Below are 19,419 nucleotides of genomic sequence, written 5' to 3' on the forward strand. Positions count from 1 at the left end.
CAGCAATGGGCACATCGACTACTAAACCTTTTTTAAACTAAAAATCAAATATGAAGATGAAAGAACCAAATCTAACTCCTCCCAGGAACATAACTCTCATTCGTCTTAAATATCAACCCAGGCTTCCTCTGTGCAAGGTCGAGCAACATCTCAGCGAAGTAGCTATTGACCCATGCGAACCAGGGTCGCGTGTAATCGCTCCCGTTGTGGATGTTGATGGATTCGTGGATTAGGCCTAGGCCGTTTGTGTTCTGTTTGTTTCGAGTGGAGGCAAGGGGAGGGGGAGGAAGTTACTCAATGCAAGGTGAGAACGAGATTATTGAGACTATTTACGTTGGCAATGGTATACAATGCATTCAAGATCTCGTCGTCATCGTCCGTTCCGTAGATAGATGAAATAAGAGACATGGGCCTTCAGACAAATACACCAATGTTAGAAAACTACAGAAAAAATCGAAAATCAAGAGGTTAACATACCAAGGATGCCAAGCATCAACGTGCGGCCCACTATACATCCAAACATCCAACGTAGCTATCAGTAAAGTATGATGAGACAATCACTAATAAAAGAACGAACCCGATGCCAAAAAAACTCGGCCCCTTCGCGAAGTATGGATTTTGACGTGATAGGAGGACTTGACGGGTAGCAACGTACGCCGGATCCGTTTTATCTAGTGGTCAGTGAAGTACTTAATGTGAGATGTGAGAATTGACGTTGATAGGATTTTCGACGCACTCAGGAATCCAAGGTACGGTAGTGAGAGAAGAGACTAAACAAAAATAAAGAAAATTAGCATCGGAATGGGCTACAAACATGTAGGGGATGGCGCTAACAGGAACGTTCGCATCGTCCATAACATATCGAGAACCAAGACCTGTATTCGTTCCAATGAGGCTTAAATACTACGGAGCGAGAGAGCGATTTTTTCTACATACCATTCGTCTCATACGCAAAGATATTATTCTCAACCGTAGTATTCCAAATAGCCGCATTAACCCTCGCACTGACGTTCCGCGCAAGCGTCGAAATATTCGAGAACTGGTTAGCTGAGTCGAGGATATCCGCAAGGTTCGTTAGCTCGACGGAAAGCATCGCGTTTGCCGGTGTCAAGAACGCTAAAAAAATAGAATTCCACAAACGTCAATCCAATCATCTCAATAATCCCAATAGACAGGTAGAAAGAAGTAGAAGAGCATACCAAAAGTACTCAAATCATCACTCGGTCGATGATGCGTCCCCACAAGACCCGTATACCCCTTCGGCTCCCCGTTCCCAGCATTATTAACCGCAGGACTCAGAGCACCGTTCCCGCCTGTCCAGTTATAGAACGAGATGAAGTTGAAGTCATCGTCCCATGATGCTTGTGATTGTTCGTCGATGACGCGGAAGATTTGTGAGATTGCCGTTAACCCTGTCACCGGTACGGTGGAAGAGTAGTAAGTACGTGTGAAATGTAATTGTGTTGTTTAGATGAGCTAGATAGGAACAAGAATGAGAGGAAGTACGTACATTCGGTGTCGAGGAAGGACGAGTCATTCGTTGCCGAGTAGTACGATCTCGAAAGCTTGAGGAACCCGCATAGCGAGTCGATTTCATACTAAGTACAAGTATCAGTCAGCACCATTCACAACCCAACTGACAGTCCTCCCACCTTGCACTCAAACACCGTGGTGTTATCCACAGGTCTACGTACAAACCCGTCAGCCCCACGTTTCACACCATAACAAACGAACGAAATAGTTTAAAGCTTACGGGTTAACAGTCACACCAATAGCCCAATCATTAACCGTAGGCTGCAGCCCACTTTCCGGAGGAGGCTGGAAAGCACCACAATAGGGATACTGAGAAATGTATCTTGCCTATCCCATACATCAAGGTTCAATTCCTGAGATGTTAGAATATATGAAGGAGTCCTGCACACCTCGTTGTGGATAACAGCCTTGACTAACGTAGCTAGATCCTTGTCCTCTCCAAGTAGGGAATGATAATGTGCGAACTACATAGGCTGGATTAGAAGCCGTTTCCTTCTACCGTCAGATATGATACTAGCCTGATTAGCCGTGTCCCGTAGCCATTGGGCGCTGCATTCCTGGATATAAGAGACTGGCTGAACCGTGCAGTGTGGTACGTAGACGTACGTGATGTCCTAATGACGAGCAGAAAGCCGTTCAGCATCCGTGAAATTGCAAAATTACTAGTATCGGGAACTTACCCCGGTAATAATAAACGCGGTGTTCTCAGTCTAGCTCATCAATTAAAGTTTATTTACACATTAATAAAAGTATAAAGAAAGAATAAAGCGACTCACAGCATTGAAATACTTCACAGTCGTATCTTCACCATAATACATCATACCTCAGTCATCAACCCTCCAAAAAGTCTGGAATAAGGATTGAAGATACCCACCCAAAGTATTCGGGAACGTATTCTCAAACAACCTCGCCAAATCAGGATCCTTCAACCTCTCCTTCATATCCCCAATAACACGTTCAACAGACGAACTATTGAACGTCCTACATTCGGGAGTGGGACGCATATACGGAAGTGCGAGAGGTCCAGAGGAGGCGTTGCCTTGTGGTGTCTATCACGAAATATACTGTAGCGTTAAAGAGCTCTCTGAGGAGGAGAGTAGTAATGGCATGAGGACACACTTGAGCAAAGGTCGTATAATCCGGACATTGCGACTGCGCTCTAACTATCCCTACCCCCACACCCAATCCCCCGCCCCCTTCCCCTCCGTCGAACCAAGGAACACTAGCCATCAGCGCAGCCAACCACCCCGCTCGCATTTTCGCGTTCAAGTTCCCGTTCATCATCTTCTCCAATACCTTCGCACTAGTCCCAAGCCTAGTGCCAGTACCAATCTTAGCAAGAGTAGAAATAGTACCTCCCCAAACGCACTCTAGCAATCCCCAAAACCCAGGCGACGAAGAACACCCAGAACCCGCAGCATCACGAACATTATTTATACACCTCTCAACCCTCCGAAGAGCAGATGGCAAGCTAAGGACACGCATGGACGCGCTCGTCCTTGTGACCCCTCTATGGTCACCTGCTTCAACGGTTACTCAAATTCCTACAAGCGGGCCCGGCGCGGAGCGCCCTTCTACCTATGTTTGCGACATCAAGAAGCACAGAATTTGTCCTACGTCACTTGGAAGTTAGAAGCAGGACGTGAAATATGGAAGTCATTGGTTGGAAGTCATAAAGAAGGAATATGTTCCTTTATATTTTTATTGAAGTATTGTAGTCATCACCTGACCGCGACAGACATTTCGAGTCGACGCATCAAAACAGCAGCGTCTTATAGTAATACTATGTATACATGAAGTCAAAGAATCATCAAGAGGAGAGTAAGAACATAATAGGAAACTGAGTGTAGGTATTTTAATTCAATCGTATCTTAGTCAAACATAGAGCAACGAGCGGAAACATTAAATGAGGGGAAATTTGAATACATCCGCGCGAGAAAGAAAGAAAATATTATACAAATCAAAGAACTAAAATGTGAGGAGAAGAAGCGGGGGATGAAGGACACATATGGGAGTGATGAATGGCATGGTAAAAGGAATATGCAGTTAAGATTGGCTCTCGTCATCGCTGGCCATTTTCAGCTCTGCCTTCTCTTTCTCCTTCTCTTTCTTCGGCGTCGTATCAACATCTTTAACCGGCACCGACGGCGGCGTTGTGGGGCGTACTGGCATAGGTATGGACTCTCTCGAAGGTACCAGCGCAAGCGTGCGCGCTGCTGGACCTGGCGTAGCAGCATCCTCAGTCTCATGCGACTGCGACTCCTGCGTACTCGTCTCGTCCGTCTCGGTTGCTTCCGACATACGCGCTGCACGTTCGTCCGAAGCACCCTCTACCGACGCAATGGACGGCGGTGAGAATGCCTGTTCTCGATCATCTTTTGTCTCCGCGATAGATTCTTCTATTCCGTCCTCCCGCATCGAGTTCATATCCTCATCAGCTAGGCTCATGCTTACCCCGTCGTACCCATCTACATCCAAGGTCTGTCCGCCTGTCCTAAAGCTTGGCGCTGTCCGCACGCTTCTATCCCGCCCATGTCCAAAAGCACCGAGATAACTGACACCTGCGCTCCACCGGCTCATCTCGCTCTCCCAGCTGTCACGTCTCGCGCTGCGAGGTCTCAGTGCACGAACGCTTGCGTTCGGTTCGTCACCATTGCAGTCTCCATCAAGTATAATTTGCGATACTGAGTCAGTCGTACCATCAAAATGACTCAGATGGCTCGCGTTGTCAGCACCAATCACCCAAGCAGTGGGCATACGGTTGCGATATTCTCTCTCTCCCACTGGTGTTGCAAATGCCGACGAGGCAAGCGTCAATATAGACGCATTGTCCAGTGGTGGTGACGATGGGCGTGGATTATTGCGTGGATGGTGCGTCGTGTGAGCGGGCGCCTGCAGACCATTAGGTACCGTACGCATTGTGGGACCAAGGGAGGAGGGTCGCGACGAGGGCGGTGACGACGGTGGGAGGGCAGAAAATGTGACGAGTCCCGACGTACCAGAGCTTGTGGTCCGCACGTGCGGCGAGCGACGCGCAACAGGTGAAGGGTTGGGAACGTTATACGCCGAAACAGATGTCGGCGTTGGTGGCGCCTGTGCAATGTGTGCAACGCCAGGCGTGAGATCAATAGAAAGCAGCGTTGTCGGCTTAGTACTTGCCGACATACTCCTGAAGGTGCGCAAATCACTCATGTACGATGAAGAGGAACGAGACGGACTCGGTGACGGTGGAGACGTCGGTGGAAGCGGGCGTATGGATGCATCCTCGTCCGCCTCGACAGGATTGGAGCGCGAACCCCACATGGACGTTGCGACGCCGCTTGAACGCCTTGCACTCATGTCATCGTCATCATCATCGTCGATATCGGACGTCTCAGCGGTGCTGTTCAAAGAAATCTGATTCGAGAGTGGGCGGACAGCAGCATGCTGACGAATGAGTTGACCGTTCTCGTCGACGTCATTTTGCTGAGGCACACGACCACGGGCTGGTGCAGTATGTAGCTCCTTGAGACTTGTCCCACGACTGGAGTAGGTACTGTCAGCAGAGCCTCTAATATTATTCGTGTTGGATGGACGACGAGCGCGGACGGTGCCGCCAAGCTTGCGTTGGAGCCAGTTGATGATGGGCTTGCTCGACTTGCGCTTTACATTTTTCGAAGGGACTGTCGAGCGCGAGTAGGGCTGTTGTTGGTTGTGCTGCGCTGTCGTGGACAATGGGACGGGCATTTTGAAGGGAGGAAGGGGTATGGGCGTCGAGAGGGAGAGAGGATCAGGATGGATGGTGGCAGGACGCAAGAGTGGAATGAATCGCGTGGCAGCCGGGTGCTAATAAACTCCAACCACCTGCAAATCGCTCAACAGTTTATGCTACCGAGGCGAAGAACATTCATTTATATATTATATATGCTCATATACAGCAACGCTACAGACGCCATTTATCGTGCGCTAACTGTGAATGGGAAGATGAGGTGGAGACTGCTGCCAGTCGTCACTCCATCCTCGCTTGCCTCAATGCTGGCATCCGGTTGATCACTGCCTTTGTTAGACACTCCAGTCATTTCGTACGTATACTCCATACAGATAAGATTGACAACGGAGAATAGAAGAGCACTTACTTAGCCCCGTACATTCAATTGACGGAATATCCTTGATCGGCATTTCGGCTATATTTTCGTCTGTTCGCCTTCAATTTTTCTAGCGCTCAGTGTAGCTGGCTGGTCTATTTCTGAGTCATTTCTCCTACCAGCGACGGTGCTAGCTTCCTTCCTTCCTGCCTCAAGCTTCTACACTGCCGTTAATAGCCATATATCTCGCCAGACTGAGCACCTTCTGCCATTCCCAGGACACTGCCCAGGCGTCTAACACACACTTCACGCCCCGTGCTGGCCGGGACAGTCATACGTTAAAAGCACCTTAGACAGCTCTTCACTTCACCAAAGCAACTATGGCATCTGCTTTCACTCTCGCTACAAAGAAGCCTCTTGCTGCCAATAACCTTCGCACACGTCTTGCCTCTCGAAAAGTCTGGACTCGTCTTGCTTCGTCAAAGGTATTCTTTAGCCCGCCCGCTAATTCGCTCATGGTCTAATTTTACCTTTTGGAAAGACCAGTCCATCGACAGCATACACCGCAGTCACTCATGCAGAGTCGCCTGAATCGCTTCCAGAAAGCGTCTCGCAAGACGTTTCACGTGCACAGCACGTCCTCCTCGGCGTCTACGCTCGGCCTCCACTCATTCTAGCGCGGGGTTCAGGGATGAACGTTTGGGACACACAAGGACGCAAATACCTCGACTTCACAGCTGGCGTAGCTGTCAACGCTCTCGGACACGCAGACCCGGAGTTCGTGAAAGCTATGGCAACGCAAGCTGCGACGATCTCGCATTCTTCGAACGTGTTCTATAATCCGTGGGCGACGGAACTTGCGGAACTGCTCATACGACTAACTCAGCGTGAAGGCGGACTAGGGTTCGCTCCAAATCCAGGTCTAAACTCAAACTCGGGGTCGAGCTCACAAAGCGGTGCAAAAGTATTCTTCGCCAACTCTGGTACAGAATCGAACGAAGGCGCGTTCAAAATCGTTCGGAAAGTAGGCAAGGAGCGGTGGGCGGCTAAACACGCACGTCAATGGTCCGATCCGTCGTGTAACAAGTTCCGCATAGCTTGCTTCGAGCATAGCTTCCACGGACGTAGTCTTGGGAGTCTTAGTGCGACGAATAACCCGAAGTACCAGAAGCCGTTTGCACCTTTAGTGCCTGGTTTCGATGTAGGCAAGGTGAATGACGTTGATAGCTTGAAAGGTCTGGTGACAGAGGAGACGTGCGCTGTTATTGTTGAGCCTATACAGGGTGAAGGTGGGATTTTCGTTGTTGAGGAGAGTTGGCTGCGAGCTCTGAGGAAACGGTGTGATGAGGTTGGCGCGGTACTCATATTTGACGAAATTCAGGTAAGACATTAGGTATTATTTACCTTGCATTGTGCGCTGACTTGTACCGAATTTCTCTAGTGTGGACTGTATAGGACTGGAAAGATATGGGCACATTCATCCCTCCCAATAGACTGTCATCCCGACATCGTAACAATGGCAAAACCACTTGCAAACGGATTCCCAATAGGCGCCATAATGATGCGTGACGAAATCGCAGAATGCATGACTCCAGGTACGTATATACTATCCATCACATAAAGATGGATTCTTAAAACTCTTGTAGGCACACACGGAACGACGTTCGGCGGCTCCCCACTAGCCTGTTCACTCGGACACCACGTCCTTTCCCGTCTCTCCGCACCGTCCTTCACCGCTTCTATCAATGACGTCTCGGCGCACTTCCGTTCACGACTCTCATCGTTCCCGCAATGGTTCCCTGAGATCATTAGTAACGAAGGCATTCGTGGACGCGGACTCATGCTCGGTTTACCTTTTACTCAACACTCGCGCGAACATAACAAAGGACCGGGCGAGTTGGCTAGGATGAGTCGAGAGCGTGGGCTACTTGTACTTACTGCTGGTTCGGACGCGGTGAGGCTTGTTCCGAGCTTGACTGTGAAGAAGGAGGAAGTGGATTTGGCGGTGGACGTTATGGAGAGCGTACTTGTGGAATTGCAAAAACGGTGATCACAAGTTATACTCACTGTCGGCTCGGACGCGGTGAGGCTTGTACCGAGCTTGATTAATGCAGAAGCAAGAAGTGGACTGGGCGGTGGATGTTAAGGAGAGCGTGCTCGTGGAAACGTAAAAACGGTGATCACAGGGGGATTTTGTTATATTAAAAATAGGCTCTCGATGACCTAGCCAGTTGCTACTGGATACATACATAGATGATGATGTTCTCAGGATATTGGTTTACTGTAGAATCTAGATAGAGTTTTATACTCAACGCGATCGACCTCGACGCGTACGCGTGTCCTCATTGCAAATATTTACGCGAGCTCAACGCTCACTTTTTTTCGTGTTCGCTCTCTCTTCGGTGTGCTTTACGGAGCCTCACGAACTTCCGATAAGCTTTCCAACACGATTCACCGCAATCGCCGTCGTTCTATCAATCCGCAGGCTACGCAGCTGTTCGCCACAAAACAGGCAGAGCGCGCTCGCCCGATTTGGCAGGCGTGTGGAACTTCACTTAGCCAGCACTTGGATTATAACTCACCAGCTCACGTCCTTCATCTTGGCCACCCCTTTGCGGATACAAAAACCGCAGCGCATCGAGTCACGCCGACGACGAGTACGCTGTTGAGTTAAAAGGATCTGGATGTCTGTTACGCCCCGTGAGATTGGGACGCTTGTCGTCGTCATCCTCAAAGCGGTATGTCTGACCTCCCTCTCTCGGGATGTGTTCGTTCGCCCCTGTGTGTCCGTACTGACCTCCTCAACTCTTTATTTTCTACGCATCCTTGATATGTATCTCCATTGATTTGATTGACGATCTGGTTACTGCGGTATTCGTACAACACGATAAAATAATGTAAACCCTACAACAGCAACATCTCCCCAACAAACAGCGAATCGGGAAACAAGATCCGTTCTGCTCAGTAACACTCAACGGCGAGAGACGGCGTACACGCGCGATCAAGCGCGGTGGGCAGCACCCAGAATGGGATGAGGAGGTCCGATTCACGTTGTTTGAGGACACGGAGGACATGCTAGCGCGGACCGCGTCGGAGTCTTCCAACAGTTTAAGCAGTAATGGTGAGAGTGGCGGGAAGGGTACACCTCCGCCGCCTCCTCCGAAGGAGTCGTTGACACCGACGACGGCGATGAAGAAGAGAAAAAAAGTGAAGGGTGGAAACTCGATGCTTCTGGCTTGTTATGCCGATGACCCTAAGGAGCCGGAGCTCATTGGCGAGACTGCTGTTGATCTTACGGAAGTGCTCACGAAGGGAGAGACCGATGGTGGGCTGGCCGCATTCCTGCGTAATGATACAAATAGGTGGCTTATTTTTCGTGTTTCAGAATGGTTCACTCTTGCGAACAAAGACAAGTTTGCCGGGGAGGTGTATCTGGAATTGACGTTCTGGTCTAATGTTCGTTCCTTTTGTCCCTACAGCTCCCGATCGATTGATATAGCTAACTTGCTCAATTGTACAGGAAAGGCCTCCAGAAAAGAAGAACAAATCGCAACTCGTCAAACCGAACAAACAATACGGTGGACCAGGCTCGTTTGTACCATCAGACAGCGAGGGCAGCTTCGGCACTGTCGACAGCAGAAGCAGCATCCCTTCTTCACTCCGCAGTGCCAGTTCCCTCGCGCATCTGGATCTTTACAACCCACCGTACGAACGGACAATTCGTAGTCAAGGAACTGGGACGACGCTGGACCAAATTGCCGATGAATTCGGTGGATTGAGCGTTGCTCCTGGATCAGGTGGGAGGAGACGTGAGAGCTATCCAGTGAGATACGTTCATATTATCTGTAATTCCCTGGTGTTAATTAGTGTCTGCCCCCTGTGTCTCTAATTACAGCCACCTCGCACTGGACATACACCCCGTCCAACTGACTCCGCCTTTTCATCCGTCAGCTCGTCCCATTCCTACCACTCGAATGGATACGCGTCAGAAGGGTATGACTCCGGTTACGACAATCCCACAACACCAATTCCTCGAGGTCATAGGCACTCGTTCGGCGAGCCAGGGCAATCGTTCCCCGTGTATCAATCGCCGTATGAGTCTGGTCCTGTTCAATCGAGCGGATTTTCTTCGGCTCGCCCGCGGTCTGTTTCTACAATGTACAGCGTACCTTCGGCATCTTCTGGATTCTCATCTGTAGCCACTCCGACTCCGTCTGGGTTTGCACCTGTGAATACTCCGACTCCTTCTGGGTTCACGCAAGTGCCAACAGGAACGCCTGCGCCGTCTGGATTTATGCCACCCGGTGCTCAGGCTCCTGTACCTACTGGTTATCCACCACATCCGTCACAGACTCCCGTTCAGTACGGTTATGGTCTCCCACCGACGCACACGCCCGCTCCTTCTGGTTTTGCGCCTCCTCCGTCGGCGATGGGCTATCACCAGCCTCCTACTCATATTCAACCGTACCCTCCGTATCAGCACTATCCACCTCCTCCATCAAACTCTGCTCCTCCTGCAGTGTATCAACCAGGACCAGGATCTACTCTTCCGACACCACCAGGTCCACCATCCTCATTTCCAACTCCGCCGCATTCTGCACCTCCACAGCAGTATCCAAACGCTCCTTCGCCCTCACATTCCGCCATTGCTTCACAGCAGTATCCAGTGTACCCACCGAAGACGCCTTCGCCTCCTCAACAATATTCTATTCCTCCACCTCCGGCGCAGGTCCCTGGTTCTCGTCCACTACCGACGCCAGGGCAAAAAAATGGTTCGCATCCTGGAACGCCGCCACATCCCTCTATGCCACCAGCTCAGCAGGGAGTCAGTCCGACGCATCCAGGTGGACAGCCGGCGTACTTTAATACTCCTCCGCATATGCCAACTCAACAACAGCAGCAACAACCGCCGCAGCCGCAACAGCAATTGTCACATCCGTTGCCGACGCCACCCGGTCCTCCGTCGCAGCCGCCCATGACTGCTGGTCCGCCTCCCGCTGTACCACAAAACGGGTTCGTTCCGCCCCCTCCTCCACCACCATTAAGCAGACTTCCAGGTCCTCCACCTGTACCGCCAGCACAGGTATATCACCATCAAAGCGCGTCCGACCCGTCACTTGGACGCGGGGGCTCACCAACTACTCGTCCTCCCTTGCCTCAACCACCAATGGGCGCGAGCAACAGCGGACCATTGCCTCCGCCAGGTCCTCCATCTTTCCCTTCAATTCCGAGCTCAGGATTCCAACCTCCCCCACCTCCACCTCCTTTACCAGCGCGACGTATCGTCTCAACGCCTCACCATTCGCTTCCCCAGCCTCCTCAAGTGGCTCCTCCGATGCCTCAGCTGCCGCGCAGTGTGAAGCCGGGTGAGATATTTAACCCTGGTCCACCGCCGCGTCCGCCTATGCAGATGGTGCATGAAGGGAGCTCGGCGTTTTGGGGTGGGCCTCCTCAACAGTAAATCCGATATAAACATGGACTCGTGGATTCGTACGTAGATAATTTGATGACCTCGATGATTCTCTCTTTTTTCCTCCTTTCCTCTCTCTTTCCGTTGCCTTTTCCTTTCCTGTTTTGTCCTACTCGTCTTGCTCACATCACACGCAACGCACAAGTCCGTCTATCTGTATTGTTCATTGATCCATCTCATCCTCTCATGGACTATGGACTTGGTCTGATACTCTCTTCTTTCTTTTCTCTTTTCTCTATACATTGTTCAACCATTGTCAGTGCACCAGACCCAGCATACAAACGTCATTCTCACCTTGCTTCTCGCCATTTTTTTAGTCTTTTCTTTCTCCTTTTCACTGTTACTTTCAATGACCCGTCCTTTTCTTTTCCCTTCTTTTTATATTGCTTTCCGCAGTAGCTTTGCAAAGTGCAACCCAACCCAAACACTGAACCTCAATCATCATTCAATCAATTGTCCATAGTCGATCCGCATTTAATTTAATGTTTCTTTCTGTCTGCTCTAGCTTTAATTGCGCGATTATAATATACAAGCGGGACGTCCACACCGCTAAATATTGTTCCAAAATCCAAAGCTATGAAACACCTTGCCCAATTCCAACTTCACCGACTCTAAGTCTAAGAGTATATCAACTCGAAGAAGCAGCACTACTACTACTACCCGTACCCGTATTACCCGTACTATTAGCTACAGGCCCCTGCGCTGCTTCCTCACTAATCCTCTTAGCCCGTTCCTCCTTCCACTTTGCTATCTCCGTCTCTGTACCGACGAGTCCTCGGCGTGCGAGGTCTAGCCGGGCTTCACGTCGGAGTTTGGTCTCTGTGTGACGGACTTGGCGTTCGTGTGCGAGGAGACGGGATTCGCCGTGGATTATTAGGCCTGTACAGACGACTGTGTGTAGCATGTGTTTGTATGAATGTATGTTCATATGTATTGATTTATGGGAGATGGGAGATGGGAGGAGGGAGGATAGACATACAGCCCATTGTGAGGAATCCTTTGAATGCTAGTGTTTGTCGTCTGTAAGTGATATGTATCCATGGATTCACCATTGATGGGGAGGGATACGTTGTTGCGACCATCAATTTTCTGGAAGTAAAACATAGAAGCTCAAGTAGGTTAACGCACCGAAATGCAGGCCAAGTAAAGTGCCCGATCGTAGCTAATGCAGCACCTACGGTTCCGTACTTCACCGCACCCTACAAGTTCAAACGATACATTGCAAGTTTAGAGGTACTCTTGTTTACAGAGTCTTGACCGGGATGAGGAAGGGTTGCAATGCGATATCTTGTGCATGAAGGAGGAACCGTGACTGACCCATGAAGCTGCCTTAGCTACTTCGTTATACGCATGATCGACTTCTTCGCGACGCTTGGCGCGTTGCGCCGCCGTTGACATGCTATATTACTTATAGTTTATGTGGAGAAGGTGTGATCAAGAAATGTTGTAGTGAATCAGACGAAGTACGACATTGTGGAGGTGTGAATGACACTGAAACTGACAGAGCGGGCCGTGTATACACGTGACTCGTGAGAGAACGTGCCTCAAAGTCATTGCTGATCAGCATGCGATCATCTGTTTTGGTAACACAGTAACAAGGCAAATCAATTGAAGATTGAAATAAAACACTTAAAAGGCATGAAAGCAACAGCGAACGTATTGGATTTGGGTCAATTCAAGCAGGTCTATTTTTTTAATCCAAGTATCTACTCTCATAATATACCAGTTTAGATGCGCTTCAAAACCTCGTTCGTCACTTCACTCGTCTTCGCCGTCCCTCCCAGGTCAGGTGTAAGGAACTTGCCTTCCCGGATTACCTGGTCTACTGCACGCTCAATTCGTGCCGCGCCATCACCGTAGCCGAGAGTACGTAGCATCAGTGCTGCACTACGAATTGCCGCGAGAGGGTTTGCGATGCCTTTTCCGGCAATGTCGGGTGCAGAGCCGTGAACACTGAACCAAAATCAGTCAATAGACAGTTTGACACATGTCGAGGGGTTAGACGTACGGTTCGCCCATTACGAAAGAGTCTCCGGAGTTGATAGATGGGATGAGTCCTAAAGAGCCGACTAGCGCTGCAGCAGCATCGCTGTAGTACGATCAAAACCAAGCATATCTCGAAGACGGAAGGTGAATACGCACGAGATAATGTCACCATAAAGGTTGGGTGCGACCATCACGTCAAAAACTCTAAACATATCGCTTGAGTTTTCACTAGCGTGTTATGAAGGTCGGTAGACGTACTGAGGTTCGCGGAACAGTCTGCCAAGAAAGAGACTTAGTAACCAGTTCAGTTCCCTTATAGCACGGTCAACGCACCTGTATACTGCACTGTCGACAAGTTGTTCAGCGATCGTAACACTATCATATTTCCCTGCTGGTTCGGCCGATCCGGGTACAGCGCGTACGCTTTCTCGGAAGAGGCCATCAGTGACAGAAAGGACGTTCGATTTGTGCACAATTGTTAAGTGCTGTTAGGTGAATAATCATTAGCATTAGTCTTTATTCCAGACCGAGGGGATAATGTGTCATGCCTTTCGTGGACGATTAAGCGCAATTTCAAAAGCAGCTTTGCCAATTCTCTTTGAAGCACGCTCAGTAATGAGTCGAGTTGCACGCGCTTCGCGACCATTTGGCCCAATGGTACTTGTTTCTTGCTTAATGTACTATAATAGAGCGCATTGAATGAACGCATCGCTTCATGCCATGGAGTAAAGGAGACAAACCAGGCATTCCGTGTTTTCGCGCACGACAACCAGGTCAACGTCTGGTCGATCTCCCGGATTCGCGGCGACAGAAACTACAGGTCGAATATTTGCATATAGGTCCAGTTCTTTGCGAAGTGCGACAATCGGGGAACTGTACCCGGTCACCTTTTTCGATGGAGAGCTGACGACAGGGATTAATGTTTACTGAAAGGACTGGCGTAAAGGCATCTTACCTCACGGCACCGAAAAGCGCACAATCACACCCATTTTTAAGTGTTCTGTTGATAAGCTCAATTTAAAGATCGCGTGAACTTTTGATAGCATCACGCACTGGACGGTTTCTTCAGGTAATGCAACACCCTTACGGGTGAAATATTCGAAACCGGCATTCAAGTTAATGAATTCTGGTTTCGGAATACTGGAACCCAAAGCTTCAATAGCCTCTTTTGCCGCCTGAAATCATGTAAGCAGTGCAGAAAGCTTTCTAACACATTCAGTACACACCGGAATGACTTCATGACCAATGCCGTCCGCAGGTAACAACCCAATTTTCAACGAAGAGCGTGCTGCAGTGGACATGGACCGCAAACCAGCGCGGAATGCCATTGTGTTCGTTGAGGCGATATGACGCACTGAAGTAGCAGCCAAATTTTCAATTTTAACTCAATATACGCCATCACGTGATCCTCATGTGCAAATAAACGCGTCGCGTAAATAAATTGGTTTAAGTATTCGAAAGCCACTTCCCGTCTCTTCCATTCTTTCAAAAGTACGACCAGCGACACCTCCCTCCTACTCGTCTAAAGCAAGAGGCAATGGCGTCGAGACAACACTCCAGCCCAAGGCAACCCTTTTCCGACTTGACGAACGATGCCTTCGTGACACCAAATTCCCCGTCAAGAGCAAAGCGACGAGCTGACGACTGCGATGGCGTAAATAAACGTATCAAATGCTCGGACGCGGAGACAGAGACAAAATTTGAAGGAGGCAGCAGTGAGGTGGATATTGACATGCTTGACGTGGACGTTGTGCGTCCTCTCCCGAGAAGACAGCGACCAGGAGTCTATGGAGCATTGCAGGCATTACGGATGGGCAATCCTGGAGCTCGTCGCTTTTTATCTTGTACGCTCTTCATATGAGTTACTATTATACTCCAACTTAATGTCTTTGCTGCAGTTCCTACTTTAAAAACTTTGGAGTCATTCGTATCCTCAAACAAAGCAGATATATTCAAATGCCAATCGATAGATGCTAACTCGTTCTTGACGCCTCCGTACGCGTGCGCGTTTTCAAATGGTATGAGATGTCCACTATACTCTTACTTTTTCTTGTAACGCAATTCTTCTCAGCTTCAAAGAGAGGTCAATCTTTGACACTTGCTGTTGCCACCGAGCAAGGCACAGTGGATATTCTCAACACAAAGAAAAGACAGGACTGGGATCCAGGTGTGGCAAATCGTGAAAGTCGAGATCGAAGCTCATAATTTTGCAGAACCATCCCGGACCACCTTGCAGATCCACAACAATGGTATCTTTGACGTGAAGTGGAGTCCGTCTGACGCGCGCATTGCTACTGCATCGGGTGATCGCACCGTTGCGATTACGGACCCTAACTCTTCTGGTGGTACTGCCCTTTATTCTTTGAACGGAGGGCATTTCCATACGGTCAAGTGTGTTGCATGGGATCCGGCGAGTAACAATCTTCTAGTCAGTGGAGGTCGCGACGGCTGTATATTTCTTTGGGACCTGCGAACAAGTGGTGCAGGAAACTCTGAACAAGGAGAGTCAGACGGGCGATGGAAGCCCGTTCTGAGCTTTCCCTATGCCCATGAGGTTGTTCCTGGCAAGGCGGCTAAGAGAGGACGGACGTCTCTTGCTCCTAAGAGCGTCACGTCAATTGCGTATCTTCCGGACTCTTCTCATGAAATCGTGAGCAGTGGCTCTTCAGATGGGTTTGTCATATCTCTTTAAATAAACCATTATCCCCGATTTAACGCTTTTTGTTGATAGTATTCTTCGTAAATGGGACTTGCGCAACCCAACGTCTTCCCCGAGAAAACGATCCAAGAAACCGAGTCCTGTCCTTCCAATAGATTCTGCGGCAGAAGACCTTACGGCGGTTACATACGGAGAACAACCTGACGGCTTAACTAGCACGCCAACACGCAGGGCTCGAGGAATCGCTTCTCTTGCCTTCGGTTCGGGACCTAGCGCTGGCCGCGTATTTGCTCTAAGCAATGATTCGCGAATACATACCTACAACGCCTCCGGAGCTGCTGGCGTACCGCTCGGTGTACCACAGGCAGATCAGGCATATACACATCGACACATGGCGACAAACTCCTTTTACGTGCGTACGGCAGTGAGTCCCTGTGGTCGTTGGTTAGCAAGTGGAGGCGCAAACGGTTCGGCCTTCCTATTTGACGTTGGTGCTGACCGGTCAGATAAGCTTTGTATGGAGGGCGTTGAATTGAGAGGCCAGGATGGAGAAGTTGGTGGAGTTGACTGGGCTGATGGAGCATTGGCAACATGTGCTGATGATGGAACCGTGAGGATTTGGAGACCCGATACTGAGAGGTATAGATTATGCACGGATAATCCGGAGGAAGCCAGGTGGGATTGGTGTTGGGGCAGGGTGTAATCATCAATCTATTCCATTGTATATTAGTCACGTCGCGTTCTTTGTTTATTGCAATGCAAAAAAGTCCATATTCGACGCTGGATAGTTTCTTAGGTGAGCGAATAATAGGCAATACATGAGGGTATAAGGATGTAACGTATTGATGCGAACGCAGGGTAGACGTAGATGGTCATGTTAAATGAAGGACAATGATATTATGATTCCTCGACTATTGCCCTTTAATTGCGCTTGCCAGCCTAATGCAACCCGCCATACAGTCAGTCACTTTTCACCATGAAGTCATTGGGAACATACCAATCCAAACCCTCCTCAAGGCCCTCCCCTAACTCTCCCTTCGTCGCACACGACCCACGAACACTCCACTGTCGACCCGTCTCTGCACCTGCAAGGCCAAGTTTATCACTAACCTGGTCTGGACCAAGCGCACCCGCGATATCCTGTTTATTTGCGAACACGAGTAACGGTACACCGCGTAATTCATCCTCTGCAAGCATGGTGAGTAGTTCTGTTCGTGAGGTCTCTAGTCGTGCGTGGTCTGAGGCGTCTATGACGTAGATAATTCCGGAGGTGTTGGGGAAGTAACATCGCCAGTACGGTCTGATTTTTCGTTTTGGTTGCATTTTGCGAAGGGTGGTGTTGGAAGGTTGTCGGTTAATAGAGCCTTGGAATCACAAGGGAAACACGACACACCGAATGCTAGACTGTCCGCCTAAATCCCATACTTGGAACTTTATATTTTTATACTAGAAAAGAAGTTTAAGATCGGATTTCTTCGTTCCGTATTATTTGCCCAAAACACGTACTTGTACAGTTTCCACGTTAAAACCGATTGCTGAAAATACTGTGAGCACGAGCCGTCCCGAATTCCATTTGTCAGGTCAAGAAGACTCACTGGGAATTGTTGACACGACTTCTCCAATCTGAAATATAAAAACATAAAGACAAGCACGCAATACACTTGAGACATTCACGCACCTGTAATCGATATAAAATAGTAGTCTTTCCAGCAGAGTCAAGACCAAGCATGAGAATCCGTATGTCCTGGTCCTTCTTCCATCCGACAAGTGAGGCGAGTGAAGAAAAGAGCGTCGACACAGACAGCCCCATCTTTCTCTTCTTTTACTCGACGCGTTGACGCCCTATTCGACGACCGACCGAGCGTGGAGAGTGTGTGCCGTGGGTTACAAGGGGCGACACGCTGTCCAACGGGGTAGAGCTGGTTATAAAGACCCGGCTGCAGTCTGGCAACATCGCAAGTCAGCCTACTTACTTCTTTTGCCCTTTTCAGGACGATCGACATATTTAGTTTCGTTTCCTTTTCTCCTTGTAACCAACTTTTCCGTGCACATGTCTAATGAAGTCGAGGTAGCAACAAAGTCCAAGAAAAAGGAGAAGAAAGTTAAACAGGTCGAAAAGGAAGAGTCGACCGAGCGATCAAAAAAGAAGAAAAAGGAACAGGTGAGCACTCTATTGCCAATGCGTTGTTAACTTTAATATTAATTTATCCTGTTTCTGATACACAGACAGATTTAACAATTGACGCAGATGGAGGCAGCAACACTGCGGAAAAACGGAAGAAGAGGCGAGGACATCATGAAGACGATCCTGAAAACAATGAAATGGACAAGAAGAGCACGAAGAAACGGAAGAGGCGAAAGACAGACGATACATCCCTCACCGGCGCTTACACTTCTGGAGTAATTGAGCCCGAAGGGAAAGCTAACTTAGATCATGAGGACGATGCTACACGAGAGAAGGATACCGGTAATAAATCTGAATCGTCGAAAAAGAAATCCAGCAAGGAAAGCAAGAAGTCCAAGAAAGAGCGTCGAAGGGAGAGTGCATCTTCTCTACCTAATCCCGAGGAAGACAGTACTCTAACAGACAAAGCTCGTGCGGGTGAGCCAATAATGCTATTTGCTTGCAATTAAACACAATTGACGGACTATTCATATCACGTACAGCATTATCGTATGCATACGCTCGTGTCTCATCTTCAGACTCATGGAAATTCAACAAAGCACATCAAAATTGGATCGTCAAGCACTTTTTCATTCCAGATGCTGTAAGTCATTCTCGAGAATTGTGCTTCTACACGTAACTCAACTCATATTAGGTACCCGAGAAATATGTGCCAATTGTAGTTGGTTACCTTGCAGGATGTCAAGGCGGTGTTCGAGAGGTATGCTGTTGTTTGAGATAAAACCCTCGTCTTATTCCGCGAACTTATGAAGTAAAATAGCATCTCATCGAAACTTGCAAGAAGCACCTTGAACCCACTACCTTGAGTTCAGACACTGCAACACCTGCGATTCCTGTAGACACAGAACAACAAGACGAAGCGTCAGCCGGACGTACAGTCAAATTTCAACTACCGTCAGAGGCAGATGATAGTGTTCCTTCTCAAGAGTCAGAAGAGGCATTGAAGACAAGAGCTAGAGTTCTATTAAATGCCCTTGGACATACACCGAGCTAACTTCATGTCCTTGTTGAAGACCTTTTCCCAAATGGTATACGCTTTTTTTTGTAGTACTTAGAAGAGGTTCTCTTTGGTGATTATCATTTGTATCAGTGTGTTTGTCAAGTCACCCGGGTATAATATAACAGGCTTTACTCAAATATCCTAATAAGCTGGTCATCATTCAACAAAATTCTTCTTGGGGGAGAGTTGTTCATGCATAACTGGTGACAGGCTTACTTCTAGATTGACAATTCACATTCACAAACACAGGTATCAGATGTTCAGAAAAAGCTTGGCCTGATACAGGAAGACCGCTCCTTGCGTTCGGCTTCTCCAATCCGAATCCACGACGGACATACGGAACATACTCTCCCGAAAGCATCGTGGCAAACGCAAGTAATAGTATGACGTACTACACGCGTGGGTACCACGATGGGTACAGCCTGCATCATGATGTTAGACTACCACAACGTGAAGGTAAGTTTTCACTAGCCCAACCAACTTCTCGGGCCATCTTTAACAGAGTTGTTTAAGTTGTTCTTG

At 48.8% G+C, this 19,419-nt stretch overlaps 9 protein-coding genes across 9 annotated transcripts; 4 read left to right on the forward strand and 5 right to left on the reverse strand.

The window, feature by feature from the left end:
• Positions 1–44: 44 nt before the first annotated feature.
• FOMMEDRAFT_21486 (uncharacterized protein) lies at positions 45–2,858 on the reverse strand. The gene is made up of 18 exons (XM_007268240.1): positions 2,653–2,858; positions 2,408–2,582; positions 2,310–2,335; positions 2,214–2,243; positions 2,140–2,147; positions 2,052–2,082; positions 1,923–1,997; positions 1,754–1,860; positions 1,653–1,686; positions 1,511–1,598; positions 1,200–1,412; positions 937–1,116; positions 835–875; positions 737–770; positions 578–671; positions 478–507; positions 334–412; positions 45–251 (listed from the first exon to the last, which is right to left on the reverse strand). Exons 1-18 carry the CDS (start codon positions 2,788–2,790, stop codon positions 72–74), a joined length of 1,563 nt encoding a protein of 520 aa, XP_007268302.1. The 5' UTR covers positions 2,791–2,858; the 3' UTR covers positions 45–71.
• A 501-nt stretch (positions 2,859–3,359) lies between these two features.
• FOMMEDRAFT_147687 (uncharacterized protein) lies at positions 3,360–5,318 on the reverse strand. The gene has a single exon (XM_007268241.1). It carries the CDS (start codon positions 5,257–5,259, stop codon positions 3,580–3,582), a length of 1,680 nt encoding a protein of 559 aa, XP_007268303.1. The 5' UTR covers positions 5,260–5,318; the 3' UTR covers positions 3,360–3,579.
• A 659-nt stretch (positions 5,319–5,977) lies between these two features.
• FOMMEDRAFT_29811 (acetylornithine and succinylornithine aminotransferase) lies at positions 5,978–7,647 on the forward strand (the record flags this gene model as incomplete). Its single annotated transcript, XM_007268242.1, has 4 exons — positions 5,978–6,082; positions 6,139–6,978; positions 7,039–7,192; positions 7,244–7,647. 4 exons carry the CDS (start codon positions 5,978–5,980, stop codon positions 7,645–7,647), a joined length of 1,503 nt encoding a protein of 500 aa, XP_007268304.1.
• A 531-nt stretch (positions 7,648–8,178) lies between these two features.
• Positions 8,179–11,308, forward strand: FOMMEDRAFT_147688 (uncharacterized protein). The gene is made up of 5 exons (XM_007268243.1): positions 8,179–8,335; positions 8,511–8,922; positions 8,983–9,053; positions 9,118–9,420; positions 9,493–11,308. The coding sequence occupies exons 1-5, from the start codon at positions 8,282–8,284 to the stop codon at positions 11,056–11,058; spliced, it is 2,406 nt and encodes an 801-aa protein (XP_007268305.1). The 5' UTR covers positions 8,179–8,281; the 3' UTR covers positions 11,059–11,308.
• Positions 11,309–11,578: 270 nt separating this feature from the next.
• On the reverse strand, positions 11,579–12,468 carry FOMMEDRAFT_110524 (uncharacterized protein; the record flags this gene model as incomplete). The annotated part of the gene is made up of 4 exons (XM_007268244.1): positions 11,579–11,958; positions 12,047–12,087; positions 12,196–12,266; positions 12,385–12,468. The coding sequence occupies 4 exons, from the start codon at positions 12,463–12,465 to the stop codon at positions 11,696–11,698; spliced, it is 456 nt and encodes a 151-aa protein (XP_007268306.1). The 3' UTR covers positions 11,579–11,695.
• A 268-nt stretch (positions 12,469–12,736) lies between these two features.
• Positions 12,737–14,390, reverse strand: FOMMEDRAFT_169234 (mitochondrial NAD-homo-isocitrate dehydrogenase LysB). Its single transcript, XM_007268245.1, has 10 exons — positions 14,280–14,390; positions 14,107–14,228; positions 14,009–14,053; positions 13,794–13,956; positions 13,602–13,733; positions 13,387–13,538; positions 13,312–13,329; positions 13,210–13,257; positions 13,076–13,156; positions 12,737–13,020 (listed from the first exon to the last, which is right to left on the reverse strand). The coding sequence occupies exons 1-10, from the start codon at positions 14,379–14,381 to the stop codon at positions 12,795–12,797; spliced, it is 1,089 nt and encodes a 362-aa protein (XP_007268307.1). The 5' UTR covers positions 14,382–14,390; the 3' UTR covers positions 12,737–12,794.
• Positions 14,391–14,590: 200 nt separating this feature from the next.
• FOMMEDRAFT_141772 (WD40 repeat-like protein) lies at positions 14,591–16,415 on the forward strand (the record flags this gene model as incomplete). Its single annotated transcript, XM_007268246.1, has 5 exons — positions 14,591–14,897; positions 14,952–15,071; positions 15,125–15,220; positions 15,267–15,726; positions 15,785–16,415. 5 exons carry the CDS (start codon positions 14,591–14,593, stop codon positions 16,413–16,415), a joined length of 1,614 nt encoding a protein of 537 aa, XP_007268308.1.
• Positions 16,416–16,623: 208 nt separating this feature from the next.
• FOMMEDRAFT_135304 (ARF/SAR) lies at positions 16,624–17,522 on the reverse strand (the record flags this gene model as incomplete). Its single annotated transcript, XM_007268247.1, has 6 exons — positions 16,624–16,651; positions 16,710–17,012; positions 17,106–17,158; positions 17,219–17,247; positions 17,308–17,335; positions 17,391–17,522. 6 exons carry the CDS (start codon positions 17,520–17,522, stop codon positions 16,624–16,626), a joined length of 573 nt encoding a protein of 190 aa, XP_007268309.1.
• A 240-nt stretch (positions 17,523–17,762) lies between these two features.
• On the forward strand, positions 17,763–18,961 carry FOMMEDRAFT_147693 (uncharacterized protein; the record flags this gene model as incomplete). Its single annotated transcript, XM_007268248.1, has 5 exons — positions 17,763–17,873; positions 17,939–18,314; positions 18,380–18,480; positions 18,532–18,597; positions 18,658–18,961. 5 exons carry the CDS (start codon positions 17,763–17,765, stop codon positions 18,889–18,891), a joined length of 888 nt encoding a protein of 295 aa, XP_007268310.1. The 3' UTR covers positions 18,892–18,961.
• Positions 18,962–19,419: the final 458 nt, after the last annotated feature.

This window comes from Fomitiporia mediterranea, assembly GCF_000271605.1.
Source record: "Fomitiporia mediterranea MF3/22 unplaced genomic scaffold FOMMEscaffold_8, whole genome shotgun sequence".
In the NCBI taxonomy this organism is placed as follows: domain Eukaryota; kingdom Fungi; phylum Basidiomycota; class Agaricomycetes; order Hymenochaetales; family Hymenochaetaceae; genus Fomitiporia; species Fomitiporia mediterranea.

Coding starts and splice junctions, on each gene's coding strand:
- FOMMEDRAFT_147688 (XM_007268243.1), top strand. CDS start 8,282: ATGTCTGTTACGCCCCGTGAGATTGGGACGCTTGTCGTCGTCATCCTC. Junction 8,923..8,982: donor CACGAAGGGAGAGACCGATG/GTGGGCTGGCCG, acceptor TTCGTGTTTCAG/AATGGTTCACTCTTGCGAAC. Junction 9,054..9,117: donor AATTGACGTTCTGGTCTAAT/GTTCGTTCCTTT, acceptor TCAATTGTACAG/GAAAGGCCTCCAGAAAAGAA.
- FOMMEDRAFT_21486 (XM_007268240.1), bottom strand. CDS start 2,790: ATGCGAGCGGGGTGGTTGGCTGCGCTGATGGCTAGTGTTCCTTGGTTC. Junction 1,413..1,510: donor GTCCTTCCTCGACACCGAAT/GTACGTACTTCC, acceptor TACCGGTGACAG/GGTTAACGGCAATCTCACAA. Junction 413..477: donor GTTGATGCTTGGCATCCTTG/GTATGTTAACCT, acceptor ATTTGTCTGAAG/GCCCATGTCTCTTATTTCAT.
- FOMMEDRAFT_169234 (XM_007268245.1), bottom strand. CDS start 14,381: ATGGCATTCCGCGCTGGTTTGCGGTCCATGTCCACTGCAGCACGCTCT. Junction 14,229..14,279: donor TTGGTCATGAAGTCATTCCG/GTGTGTACTGAA, acceptor ACATGATTTCAG/GCGGCAAAAGAGGCTATTGA. Junction 13,157..13,209: donor CTTTATGGTGACATTATCTC/GTGCGTATTCAC, acceptor ATCGTACTACAG/CGATGCTGCTGCAGCGCTAG.
- FOMMEDRAFT_147687 (XM_007268241.1), bottom strand. CDS start 5,259: ATGCCCGTCCCATTGTCCACGACAGCGCAGCACAACCAACAACAGCCC.